At 44.4% G+C, this 14,074-nt stretch overlaps 1 protein-coding gene across 16 annotated transcripts in view; it reads right to left on the bottom strand.

The window, feature by feature from the left end:
• MCF2L2 (MCF.2 cell line derived transforming sequence-like 2) overlaps positions 1-14,074 on the bottom strand; it is a 440,334-nt gene that overhangs the window by 72,734 nt on the left and 353,526 nt on the right. For all 16 annotated transcript variants that reach the window (XR_008318527.1, XR_008318525.1, XM_053304949.1 and 13 more), the window contains 4 exons: positions 11,212-11,337; positions 10,263-10,484; positions 6,829-6,921; positions 4,584-4,662 (listed from right to left, as the gene is read on the bottom strand). Coding sequence is in view for 14 of the 16 variants with exons in the window: in XM_053304949.1 (XP_053160924.1) it covers positions 4,584-4,662; positions 6,829-6,921; positions 10,263-10,484; positions 11,212-11,337 (520 nt within the window). In the remaining 2 variants the exon portion in view is untranslated. The remainder of the gene's footprint in view (positions 1-4,583; positions 4,663-6,828; positions 6,922-10,262; positions 10,485-11,211; positions 11,338-14,074) is intronic.

Here is a 14,074-nt window from a genome sequence, read left to right on the forward strand (position 1 = left end):
GAATTTTATCTCTCTCACACACACACACACATAACACACCAGGTGATCCCATGAATTTAGGAACAATAAAAAGGAAGTGCACACAGTGCATAGTTAATCTATGGAATTCTCTGCCATGGGATGTAGTGATGGCCACTAGCTTGGACGGCTTTAGACGAATTCACGGAAGACAGGTCTCTCAATGGCTACTAATCTGGTCTGGTAGCTATAGGCCACTTTCAGCCTCAGGGCAAGATGCCTCTAAATACCAGTTGCAGGGGAGCAAAAAAAAAAACAATAGCCTGTGGGCCTTCAGAGGCATCTGGTGGGCCACTGTGTAGAACAGGATGCTGTACTAGATTGGCTTGGGGGCTGATCCAGCAGGGCTGGTCTTATGTTCTCATACCTTTTGCTATGTATGCTGCTTTGAGTATTCCTATGGTTGTTGTTGAAAGGTGGTGTACAATATTTTTAACAACAAGCGATAATAATAGATTGGTGAGGGGAATAATCCAGTCTGCTTCATTGTGTTAAGGAATGACTTGAGGAATGAAGGAGGGGAAGCACTTTGCTGCTAAGTGCTTCCTCTCCCCCCAATTAAATCATTCAATTGTGCTTTGCCCCAACAGGAGTATTTAGAAGAAACCCAGACATAAATCCCCTTCCCATCTGCCAGTGTTTCCTACCCTGATAGCTGCGGTGTCCTTTCCCCACCCCAGTTAAAAAACCTGAAGCACTCTTTACTCTTACACTCCAAAATGTTTACTTTTAGAGTGGTAAAGATGGTACTTGGGAGCCTCCTCTGAGGTCACCTAATTCTACCACATCTCTGCATTGGGACTATATGTTCCAACCACAACCAACACAGAAAGACAGCAGATCTCCCCACCTGTAGCGAGGCCAATTAAAAACAGCAAGGCCAGAAGAGACAATGGCATAGTGATTAGAGGGTTAAACTTCAACCCTGTTTCAAATCTCCACTAGGCAAACATGGGCCAGTCATTCGCCCTCTCTTAGCCTAACTAACCCAATCAGTAGATTGTTCTGAAGATAAAAAGGGGGAAGAGAATATGTCAGCTGCTTTGAACACTCTAAAGCAGGCTTCCCCAACCTGCGGCCCTCCAGATGTTGATGAACTACAACTCCCAGCATACCCAGCCACAATAAATTATGGCTAGGGATGCTGGGAGTTGTAGTTCAGCAATGTCTGGAGGGCCACAGGTTGGGGAAGCCTGCTCTAAAGGAAGAATAGGATGAGACTCCTCTCTAAGTGGGTAGTTTGTGCTCACAGGAGCCTTGTATAGTGTAATAAATGTGTAAGGTCATTCACACAACCTTCTGCTGGGCCAGGGAGGGAGGGTGCGGAGGAAAGGCAGGAGAGCACCTACCTTCCCCCCAGATGACCCAACCATGCTTCCAGTCCTGCTGCTCATGCGCCCACACAACTGGCGCTGCTGCGAGCCATGCATCATTCTGGAGCCCAGGAAAGTGTGTCCCAGCCTCCAGATATCCCTCTTTCAGAGAAGAGAACTGGTCTTGTGGTAGCAAGCATCACTTGACCACTTAGGTAAGCAGGGCCTATGAATGGGAGACTAGAAGTGTGAGTACTGTAAGATGTTCCCCTTAGGGGATGGAGCTGCTCCGAGAAGATCAGAAGGTCCCAGGTTCCCTCTCTGGCAGCATCTCCAATATAGGGCTGAGAGAGACCCCTGCCTGCAACCTTGGAGAAGCCGCTGCCAGTCTGTGCAGACAATACTGAGCTAGATATACCAATGGTCTGACTCAGTATATGGCAGTTTCCTATGCCCCTATGTCACAATGCACCATGCAAGCAGTGTGGTGCATTGGGGGATTCCACCATGAGTTGGACATTCTAGATGCTGGGCTGTATGTCTCACTTTAGGAACATAGGAAACTGTCATATACTGAGTCAGAACATTGGTCTATCTAGCTCAGCATTGTCTTCACGGACTGGCAGCGGCTTCTCCAAGGTTGCAGGCAGGAATCTCTCTCAGCCTTATTTTGGAGAACCACAATTATCTGTGGACATTGTTGAAAGCTAAAGGTATACCACCCCTATTCGTGACTTGGATACAGCTGCTCTATACGAATGCAAAGGTGACACCACAGATTAATGGATGGCGGGGCGACCCGATCATTTTGCATTCAGGTGTCCGCCAAGGATGCCCACTGAGCCCATTACTTTATGTTTTTGCCCTGGATCCAATCCTGATCAGGATTCAGAGAGAACCCCATCTGCAAGGACTCTCGGTCTCTATCCCTCCGCCCTGCGAGATCTTCCCGGGAGGGAGGAGGAGGGAGAGTGAGGGGATAGCCGAACCACCTGTCCACTCAGAACCGCACTCTGAGTTTAGGCTAAAATTTGTAGCTCATGCTGATGATGTTACATTACTGTTATCGAATGAAAATGAAATCTCTGTAATACTAAACCTCTTCTGGGAATATGGCAAGATCTCAGGCTCAGAATTAAATGCTGACAAAAGTGTATTTGTTAAAATGGACCCCGGACGCCAGCAACTCTCGTGCCTACCCATCTCTGAATGTAAAAGCGAAGGGGCCCCAGAGTCCAAACTGAAGTGGGTAGATACAGTAAAAATTTTGGGGATTGAATATGGGATTAAGGAAAAAGTCTGGGGGGGGGGGGGAATTGGACAGATTGGGAAGAAAAAGTTATGCTTAAAATCACCATGTGGAAAAAATGGAACCTCGCCATGTACCAGAAAGCGGTTTACATCTGGACTTACCTAATACCCCCGGTGCATAACCTGGCGGTAGTCTATCCTCCCCTGCTCTATCTCCTTCGGAGAGTTGAAAGCCAGATCTTCCGTCTAGTATGGCACACAGCGTCTTTCCCTTTGGCCCGTGCGGTAGCATTTAAGGAGGTTGAGTGGGGAGGCCTAGCCCTACCTGCCCTGCAACTATTTTGTAATTGAATTCATGTTCTACAATTTTGGAAACTGGATTTTCATGAATGTCCATAATATGTCCAACCTCCTGCAAAAAACCTGGGTCTCGCTTTTCGCTCTGCATTGGCGCAAGTCAGCATGGGGCATAGCATGGTGGGGGAAAGGATCTTTCAATGGTAATATCACACAAGTATTAAAAAGAGAACACACGGACTACTTGAGAGATTTGTTATTCTCACTTAAAAAATGGAAGGTTGAACCAGATCTATTTAAAGGATCCTCCTCAGTTAAACAGCTAAGGAAAACAATTTATGGAGAGATTCTAGAAGTGGGTTTCTTAAAACCTGATTTAGAACGTAAACGCTACAAACACCGCACTTCACAGTACTTGTTGCAACCCGATCACCCTATCGCTCTCTTTAAGGAGAAAAAAGTCCCTTTCCATTTTTGGGAAATAAGGTTGCGCTTATACCATCAAGTACTACCACTTAATGCGGCTAAGCCATGGCTTCCAGAGGACCAACAAGAGTGCCCTAAAATCACCTGCAAACAGAAAGCTAGTGAGCTAGGTAAAACATTCAGGGAAACCCACTCACATTTCTTAAAAGAGTGTGTGGTAGTCAAAAGAGTGTGGCAGGGAGTAAACAAGCTGTTAGAGTGGCCTGATTTGGAAAAAGAGACTTGGGAAGAACTAACCTCGGGTTTGAGTGATAGAACCTCCTTTTGAGGTCCCAGAAAGAAACCTTCAAGGAAACGGGACAGAACGGGTGCCCTCATACTAGGGAATTGGAATGTTCCCCTCCTTGTAATCAGGTTAGTAAACCTGTATGTCATTTATGCAATGCTCCTGCATAGGAATAGGGTGGGAAGACGCGACCAAGAGGTTCACACAGATGAGACAGTAAATCTCTTCTGGAAAATTTAGTATGGTTATGTGCAAAAAGACAAGAGTATCTCTTCTAAACAGCACTGGGACAAATTGTGGAAATGGATGTTGGACGTAACCCCCCCCCGCCCGATTACCTGATGTGCCTTGAAGTCCCCCACCCCCGAATTACAGTACTACCTGCATATACTTCATAACTTGTGTGTTTCCAAATCCTTGTGTGTAAATCTTTGTAGATATATCATGTACAAACAACCACTTTGTATAAAATTGTGCTTTGGCAACGTACTGTATGCTTTGGTAGTTTGTTGGTTCAATAAAAAAATCTTGTCCTGTCTTGGAGATGCTGCCAGGGAAGGAACTTGAAACCTGCATTTCCCAGAGCGGCTTCATCCCCTGAGGGGAATATCTTGCAGTGCTCACACATCAAGTCTCCCATTCAGATGCAACCAGGGCAGACCCTGCTTAGCTATGGGGACAAGTCATGCTTGTTACCACAAGACCAGCTCTCCTCTCCACTTTGTGTCTGTGTCTTGCTCATGCCCTTTTACCCAGGTAAAAGGTAGGGTAATATTCCTGGGCTACCCAGGAAGAAAGTGCCAGGATCAACCTCGATCCCGGCACTTCACACGAGCAGCCCTACCCAGCCTCTCTTTCTTGCAGCACATTAGTAGCTTTCTCACAGCATGCTGTTTGGGAGCCATTGCTCTAAATTCTCAGAAAGGTGAAGTACGGGGGATACAACTGAAACATGCAACATACAAAACAGTTCCTGCTCCATATTGGCCTACCTCTGCAAGCTTCCAGTTGTCCTGTCAGCACTTTTCTAATCTCAGAAACCCAGGTGTTTTTCAGCTCCACAGAAGAAGCCTGTAAAAACAGGATGGATGCAAATTGAAAACGAGGCAGTGATCCCGGGGAGTGATCATGACATTGTCCTGACATTGGTGTGGATTTATATACGCTTTCTTGTGGCCTGTTCCAGGAATCTTCCGCATTAAGAATTTTGCCGGACAGATACCATCCCCTCCCTTTCCTTTTTTGAAATCTGTTCTCACAATGTTATTTTCCAAGGAGAGGGATTTGGGAAGAGGAGAGTATTGCTTGGAACAAGTGACTGGAAAGATGAGAGTGATTTTCTTATGTCATAGTTATGGGATTCCCTTCCTTGAATTCATTACAAAAATCAGAGTCTGTCTAACGTCTTTCTCTGTGTTGATGTTTTGGCATGATAATTTTTAGATCTTTTTATTGTTGTTATGTAATTTTAAATTGACTGTAAACTCCCTTGAGGCTTGGTAAGAAAGGCAGGACACATATATAAAGTGGATATTTTATTCTGATATATGTTTACGGAGATAGGCTGCATACACAGCTGGAGTGGTGTACCGGCTGCAGGACTTCACCCACCCCTGTTTGCACAGACATACAACTTCCCAGAGAATGGAGCTCAGGTCCAACTGGTTCTTCTTGTTTCATGCAGAAGTTAACTATTCAGGGGGCTGGGTAGCCTTTGCAACACTCATAAAGCCATTTCCTTCTCTGTCCCCCTGTGGTTGGCTGCACAGAATGCTAATTGATTGGCCACGACAACAATAAAGCTATTTCCTCCACCCTCTCTGACCCCCAGCCCAGAGCAGTGTTCGGAGTTCTTTAAAAAAGCATTTTTTAAAAGTTGCCAAATAAATATTCAACCAGATGGATATTTCAGGCACCTGAAAAACAATTTAAAAAGGAAAAAGGAAAAAAAAAGTCTGCCTGAAGCATGGGATGGAAATGAGGGTTTGATCTGAAGTGCCATACATGTGTTGTTACAGGAGTGAAGGCAAAGGGAAGCAGAATTCATCCTACAATTTAAAACAAAACAAAACAAAAAAACTCCACTGGTTCTTGCTAGCAAATATAGCTGTTTGCATCCATCTTGTCTATTTATGTGAAGCACTTTCTGTATAAATGCTATTTCACATCGCAAACATGGAACCCCAGCTGGGGCGCAAAGCAATTGGAGAAGGGGAAAGTTTTGTGGAAGGAATGGCAGGAACAGCCCTCCACAAGGTGAAGTGGTCACCTCCAGCAGTACATTATCAGGACGCCAGTAGGATGGCAGATGCCTCCGATCACCGCACCGCTTGGCAAAGAGCCAGTGTCAGTAGTAGAGATGGTCCCCCCTCCACCACCTCTTCCTCCTTTGCCTGCTTCAACTTGCATTCTCCTCCCTCCCTGACATGCTGCTACCAAGCTAGTTATGAAAAGGGGAAGAAAGCAGAAGAGAAAATCATGAAAACCATAGTAGAGTACTAGATAGTACAGAGCAGGGGTTCTGAACGTTGGGTCCCCAGATGTTGTTGGACTCCCATAATCCCCCAGCCTCAGTGGCCTTTGGTTGGGGATTATGGGAGTTGAAGTCCAAGAACATCTGGGGCCCCAACGTTGAGAATCCCTGGTATAGAGTGTCTCCAATACTCTGTGGAAAGGACAGTAGAGTGCTAGACATCAAAGCGTCCAGTAATCTACTGTCCTTTCATCCTTTTCTCTTCCCTTCCCTGAGCCACTTCAAGAAGGATAGTGTATAAACTGAATAAATAAATAAAATAATAAATAAATACTCTAAATAAATACTCTATGCCTTGAGTCAGTGTGATGATATGGTTAAAATGTTGAACTTGGACTAGTTTCGCTCTACTTCAAAGGTTGTTGTGAGGATAACTGGTGGTGGGGATGGGGGTAGGGAAAACCAGGCACGCTATGCTGGGCTCCTTGGAGGAAATAAATGAAATAAGTTATCTCAAGAGGAAGTATCCTGCCTCTCTCTCTCTCACCCATATGTTTTTACACTCACTATAATACTGTTATAGTATTGTTAACTGCCCAGAGACAAATGTTTGGGCTGGTGTATAAATTTGATAATAAATAAATAAATAATACTATATCGTGAATTCAATACACTTTTAATTCATAGAATCCTGGGCGGGGGCGGGGGGGGGGGCGAACAGAGGTAAGGCAGCTGTAAATATGAAAAACGATGGCCTGAAATACCTGGATAATATAGACTTCTTCTCTGCCGTTGTACCAAATCTCAAATTTCTTGTTATCGCCTTTGACATTTTCAGTAATACCGACGGTGCTCATCTGTTCAAAAGAGAACACTAAATGTAGAACATGGTATTTCTGTCTATATAAATATATATTTTGTCTCTATATACAGGATATATTGTAAATATATCCTCCTCCTAGTTATTTGCATAATGAAGCACATAAAATCACGTCAACAAAGCCATTACTTAAAAGGGAAATGCCAGGACTTTAGCATGCAGTGATAGCCGTGCTTGCTATCATAGAAACCACCATGCACCTTGATCCCAGGTTATACGACTGAATGTTGCTCAAACTCTGAAAATGAACATGCCTGATTAGAAACCTAGACTGTGCTTCAACTTCTATTCTAGGTAGAATCTAGCAGCCACCTGCAGCTGAGATTTTTTATTGGACAGTAGCTCATAGGAACTTCAGAAGCTGCCGCATACTGAGTCAGGCCATTGGTCTAGGTAGCTCAGTATTGTCTACACAGACTGGTAGCGGCTTCTCCAAGGTAGAGCACCTGCCTTGGCTCAATGGTAAAGCACCTGCTTTGCACACAGAAGTGGAAGATACAAACAAATTTTAGGATGAGCCAGATGTACCTTTGGCAAAAGGACTCTAATCTTTCAGTGTTTCAGGACAGCACAGCTCCATGTACCGAATCAAGCTGTTACTGAAGCTCCTTATTTTGCCTAAATGAGCAGGAAGCCTTATGGATGAAACTCCATCTTTCCTGCTCATTTAGGCCATATGGTGCTAATGGAGGCAGAATCTTTTGCTCAATTGCATTCATGGGGCAGTGTGTGTGTGCACATGGGCCCATCCGTCTTTTTGCAGTTTCATCCCATAGAAATATGAATACTATATATTCTATTATGCTGGGTTGTTTTTGGGGGGTGGGGAGTTGAAAACGGACATTGGAGTTTTCCAGTGCAATTGAGTATTAATACCCCTGCTAACTGGGCAAAGAGGCACCTTTTTAATGTGGTGATTCTCTTTATTTAGCAGGGGGAGAGTAACTGGCCCTATCCACCCCCAGCACAGTACCTCCAGTGACCGTTGCTGGTGTCTGTCTTATGATTCTTTTTAGATTGTGAGCCCTTTGGGGACAGGGAGCTATCTTATTTATTTATTATTTCACTATGTAAACCACTTTGGAAACTTTTCTTGAAAAGCGGTATATAAATGTTTGTTGTTGTCATTTTGTTGTTGTAATTAACAGTAGAGGTTGTGGATGCCCTCCGATGCCATCTCTGTCATAGAAAGCAGCTTCATATATGCAGACATCCATAGATCCCCTTTGCAGCTTCCTAGGAGCAAATACTTCTGGTCCTTCAGCAAGAAGGATGAACAGCAGTTTTTATTTATTTGTTTGTTTGTTTGTTTGTTTGTTTATTGTTAGATTCATATACCACTTTTCATTAAAAGAGAACCCCAAGGTGGTTCACAACATTTGAATATACCCTTGCACTATATCTGTCCCCTTATTCTCACTTGCACTGCTGTTTAGAGAACGTTTTGTGGGGGGACCCAGTATGAGCCTCATTCAGACCACAGTACACAGCGTAAGTATACAGGCTGACACCCTGACTAATTACTCCATTGTACTGCTCAGGGGACCTTAAAGGACTTCCTTTAATTAATGTCAGCCACCGAGTTTTACTATCCTGATTAGCATCAGTGGCAAGTCAGTTATGGTTGTCTGACGGGTTAAAGGTGTAGTCAGCGACTTGACAAAAGAATGTTAATTTCCTTAATGATTAGAGGTGCTTTCCTTAATGGCCCGGACATCTCTCCTCTCCTCCCCTCCCTTCAGAATGTGACACTGCTCAGACCCAGTGGAAGGGAGAGAAAAAACAGTATGCGGCAGAAAGAAAATGAGTCTGACAGAGGTGCATTTAGATGGACTGGAAACAAACTGGCGGGGCTCTAGGGTGCATGCTCTTGCTCTCGGGAATTTGATGGGAGAGTAGCATCTGATGGGAGAGTAGGAATCGGATGGGAGCAGTTTTGCTGCCAGCTGTAGGAGTCTGTGTTACCTGTATGGCCTGATTTTATAGATGAAGATAAAACAAATACTGTAAGGTCGTTCACACCAGATGAACCTACCTTCCCACCAGATGATCTGTATGCTCTTCCTTGGTGCACCGATGAGGCTAGGAAAAACTGGAGGGGGAAATGAGTCCCGGCCAGATATCCCTAAATGCATTGGGTGACCAGCGTGGTGCATTCAGGGATTCTCTCTCGAGCCAGGCGCTCTAGGTGCCTGGCTCTATGTATGCTCAAGGCTGCCTGCCAAGCATACTCATGAGCCCCAAACTGGGGCAAAGGGTGCACTTATACCCTTTAACCCAGGTAAAAGCCCGGGTAAAAAACTTGGGTGACAGAGGGAGGCAGCGCCAGGATCGGTCTCGATCCCGGTGCTGCAAACAAGCAGCCCTATCTAGGTAGGGCTGCCCTAACCTGGGTAGCAAGACTCATATAGGTATGCATTACCTGAATTCAAGACTCATATAGGTCATTTAATTGGATGACCTATAGCCACAAGATAGCACTCATGATGAGCTCATCTAAATTCCAGTGCAAGTGAAAGCTGGCGTGGTGGTGGTGGGGGACGGTGGAAGGGGAGCAAGCAAATATGAGCTGTTGGGCATCCTTCTCGCCAAAAGGCCAGAAGAACTCATCCCTGAGAAGCTGACAAGTGGAATTGTGGATGCCTGGCTGGACAAATGATGTCCATGTTCTTGGTTCTGACATACACTTGGATGCCCGTCATCCATGCAAGCTCTTCTGTAGCCTCTATATGCTTCCTCTGGGTAAGACAGGAGAAAGGCTGAGATCCTTTTGAGGACCCAGTAAGCTATGACTTATGCAAATTACATAGGAAGCTGTCTTCTACCAAGACAGACCATTGGTCCATCTTGCTCTATTATAGTATTGTCTACACTGACTGGCAGGGGCTCTCCAGCGTTTCAGGCTGGAGTCTTCCCCAGCCCTACCTGGAGATACTGTCAGGGACTGAACAGGGAACCTTCTGCATGCAAAACCGTTACTACTTCTCCACTACTCTACAGTCCTAATATGAAGCTGCCTTATACTGAATCAGACCATTGATACATCTAGACCAGTTGGTAGGGTTATCCCATTATTGCCGTGCAGAAAGCGGGGGGTGGGTGGGTGGGTGCGTCCTCAGGCAGGATTTGAACCTCAGAGTTCCCAATTTGTAGCTCAGTCTCTTAGCCACTATGCTATACCAGTTCAAGGTGTAGCAGGAGGAGGGAGTGTGTTTGTTGGCAACGACGTATTTTGCATCTAGTAACTTCAAAATCTGTTGAGGGGGCAGGGTCAAGGATTTTGAGCTCCCTCTTCTTCTCCCATCAGAGAACATTTACCTTTAAGGAATTTTTAAAGCTGTATGAAGGCGATTTCTCATGGCCATCTGTATTTTCTTCCCTCTTCTTGCAAAAGAGCAGGATTTTCGCATAGAGGAAGAGATGCCTTTGCATCGGCTTGAACCTGGCCAAATCTTTGACTTTGTTATGACCCTTCTTGTGGTCTGTCCAAACATTGAAGGAGCCCTGCAGTAGCAATTTGCCAAGCTCATGTACATCTCCCTTCAAAAAGTGAAAAAGGGTGGGGGGAAATGGTATTAATCAGGGTTCAGACGTCATTGCTTCAATTATACGTCAGTTTCCTCCCATTAATCTTAGCTGCAATTCTTTCCTCAGTGTTTCCTCCAGAGGGTTTCCCCCTAGGTGAATACTGGTTCCGTTTCTAACAGTCAATGCAGTCATACTTCTGACATTAAGATGACTCAGCCTTCCATCCTTCCGAGGTCAGTAAAATGAGTACCCAGAATGTTGGGGGCAATATGCTAAATCATTGTAAACCGCTTAGAGAGCTCCGGCTATAGAGCGGTATATAAATGTAAGTGCTATTGCTATTGCTATTAATTGCTTACTCTTTTGTCATCCAGCACAGGTGGAATGTTGAGCTGATTTGAAAACTACTGACATCAAAGTGCCTGAAGCACCTGGACTATGGACTGCAAGCATGGGAATTCTGCTGCCTAACTTACATGTAAACTGAACTGGATTTAGTCTTCTAGGCTGAAACAGTAGATTTAGAAATCTACTAGGTAGATCCAGGTAGAAAGCTCTAAAAGCAATAGTAAAAGTACTGTAGATTTTTAATATCAGTGGTCTAGTACCTCTAATATCAGTGCTTCTAGTAAAGAGACAGAATGGGCATCTTAAAAATAGTTAGACGCAAACTGTTGGTTACCATATAAATAAGTTAAAAGATGTGAAAAACACTGATTTGCATCTGTGGTTTGCATACCTCATAGCCTGTTATTGCAATCTGATGCATGGAGTCATTGGCTGATTTGATTATATCCAGCACTGTAGCAAGAGCTTCTTCTAGTTCCGCAGTGCCTTCTGAGTTCTTGCTGCACTTCAACATTTCCTTTGTTGGTTTTTAAATGGATACAAAATGTGGATTAGACATAAGAAGAGTTTGATTTATACACTGGTTAGAAACGATGGACATTATTTATTTTGAATTTATTGCATTTCTTTGGTTACTATGAAGCATTTCCATAATTTAGCTTACAAAATAATATGATGCACAAGAAAAAATAGCAATAATAATAATGATGATGATGATGATGATGTTGCAGCAGCACTGATTTACCCTCATCCCTCAACATTACAACTATTCACTCAGATCATACATCCAGTTTCTAGTCACATCCAATATACAAATAACCTCAAGATCACATTTTCGTATAGCTGTACAAATACAGTTTATTATGATATTTTACATCTTTAACCACATATCAGTGGCAAAAAAAACAAAACAAAAAACCCTTTCTTGGCTTCACTGATGCAGCTATTTGCCAAATGGAAACTTCCCATGTTGTGCACGTAGCTATCTGACAAGCCGGTCATTTGTGTTTTCCATCCAAGAGGTGAGGAAAATATTATCACACTTTTGCACTTGATCAGAAATCCCTGGATTACATCACAGCAAATTAAAAGAAAAGGTAATGTTATGCTGTCGAGTCAGTGTCGACTCCTGGTGCCCACAGAGCCCTGTGGTTTCCTTTGGTAGAGTACAGGAGGGGTTTACCATAGCCATCTCCTGCACAGTATGAGATGATGCCTTTTAGCATCTTCCTATATCACTGCTGCCCGGTAGTCTGGGAAACATACCAGCGGGGATTCAAACCAGCAACCTCTTGCTCCCTAGGCAAGATACTCCCCCACTGCACCATTAGGTGGCTCACAGCAAGTTACCATTTAGCAAATGATTGTTTTGTTTTCACCCATTTTTGAAAAATGGGTGAATGCCTTCAGATGGAGGCAGGGAGTCTTCCTACAACTAGCACCCCCCACCACCACCATTTGATCTTTTGTTCTTCATAATTGTTGTTTTTTTTAAAGAGAGAGAGAGAGAGAGAGAGATGAAGAAAAAGACAACAAAAGACAAAATAAGAAAATGAGGGGGAAACAGGCATAAACACAATTTTATTATTATTTATTTCATCCCAACCTTCCTTCATGGAGCTTAGGGCAACATATATTGCGCTCTCCTCCATTTTAATCCTCACAACACTCCTGCAAGGTAGGTTAGAACACTCATTGAGCGTCATTGATGAACAGGGATTTGAACCCAGGTTTTTTAGGTCCTACTTCTAACCACTGTGCCATACTGAGGCCCTACACATGAGTGGTGTGTAGAGCCTGTGAGGGTTCAGTGGGGCGAGCGGCCTTAGTCCGCTCTTCCCCCAGACGATCAGTTGTGATCAGCCCTGGGCAACCAGATCGGCCACTGACACGTCTACCGGCTCCGTCATGGTGCTGTTGAGGCTGTGGGGATGGGGGGCCGCCCAGGCCCCGGAAGTCCCAGGATGCCCCACGTGGATGCGTGGGGGATTCTGGGGGTACCCCCGAGGCCGGGAGGCTTGTTGTGCGGTGCACGGTGACACAGCGATAAAAAAACCACAGCGATTAAAAAAAAACCAAGGTTAATGGAGTGCTTGTTAAATCTGGCTAGCAGCTGGGTTTAAAAGCATGCGGGCTGTACGCCACGCAGCATTTTCTTGATTGTCGGGGGTGGTGGTGGTGGTGCGGGGAGGCCCTAGCGAGGGTTAGGCTGCTCGTGTGAACAGGCTCAATGTGTGCTGTGATATCACATTACCCCTTTCCATACTACTGAGAGCCAATAATGTGAGGCAGAGGCAAGGAACTGCACAGAATGTTGATGGCACATCATGTGTTGTGTTATCTTAAATGTTATTAAGAAGAGAGAGGAAAGAGACACGGAGTGGAGACAGCTCAAAATGTCTTGTAACTTATAGGTCCATCCCTAGCCTCACCTGCAGACAAAAAGTGAAACTCCACATGCTACCATGTATTTGAGGAAGCATGCAGTAGTTGACACGCCTGTCTTGGAACAGGCAGCCTCAGCTCCCTCATCAACTGTAGGACTTCTGTAGAACACACAGTCAAGTTTTCACAAGTTTCTTCCTTCCAGAGATGACACCTCCACAAGACACAAATGTCTGCATGGATCCATGGCCTTTGTTCTTCTGTTTTGTTTATTTTTGCTCTGCTGCTTTGTTCTGCTGCTTTTATAGAAATTACTTCAAGTCAAAATCAGGGGTTCTCAAATTTGGGTCCACAGATCTTGTTAGACTACAACTCCCATCACCCACAGTCACAATGGCTGTTGTTATGGCTGTGGATGATGGGAGATGTAGTCTGACAACATCTGGGAATACAAATTTGAGAATCCCTGGTCTACGTGTTGAGCAATCTTTCATATTCTGCAAGTTTTCTTATTTGCTAGGAATAGCTCCTATCTTCAGTAACTTATTCCCAAGTATGGCCCTTTCTAGGGGTATCTTGTTGACTGTTAGATTTGCTAGTATTATCATTTTCTAGGGTTCAGCACCCTTCCCAAGGGTGGCTTTGAATCTCTGAGCATCACATACACACATAGGCAGTGCACAGGCTGCTGCTGCTTCACGCAATAGTAAATTGTGAGTAACCTATTATAAGGCAATTACATTTTTCTGCTATAACTTTACCAAAAGAGCAATCACCTTCTTGGCTTTTTTTGATCAGGAGAAACCAGACTATTTCAGTATAAATGAATACTGCATAAAGCAGGCAATATAATAGCAAATGAATAATTT

The sequence above is a fragment of the Hemicordylus capensis genome, chromosome 3, assembly GCF_027244095.1.
Source record: "Hemicordylus capensis ecotype Gifberg chromosome 3, rHemCap1.1.pri, whole genome shotgun sequence".
Lineage (NCBI taxonomy): Eukaryota > Metazoa > Chordata > Lepidosauria > Squamata > Cordylidae > Hemicordylus > Hemicordylus capensis.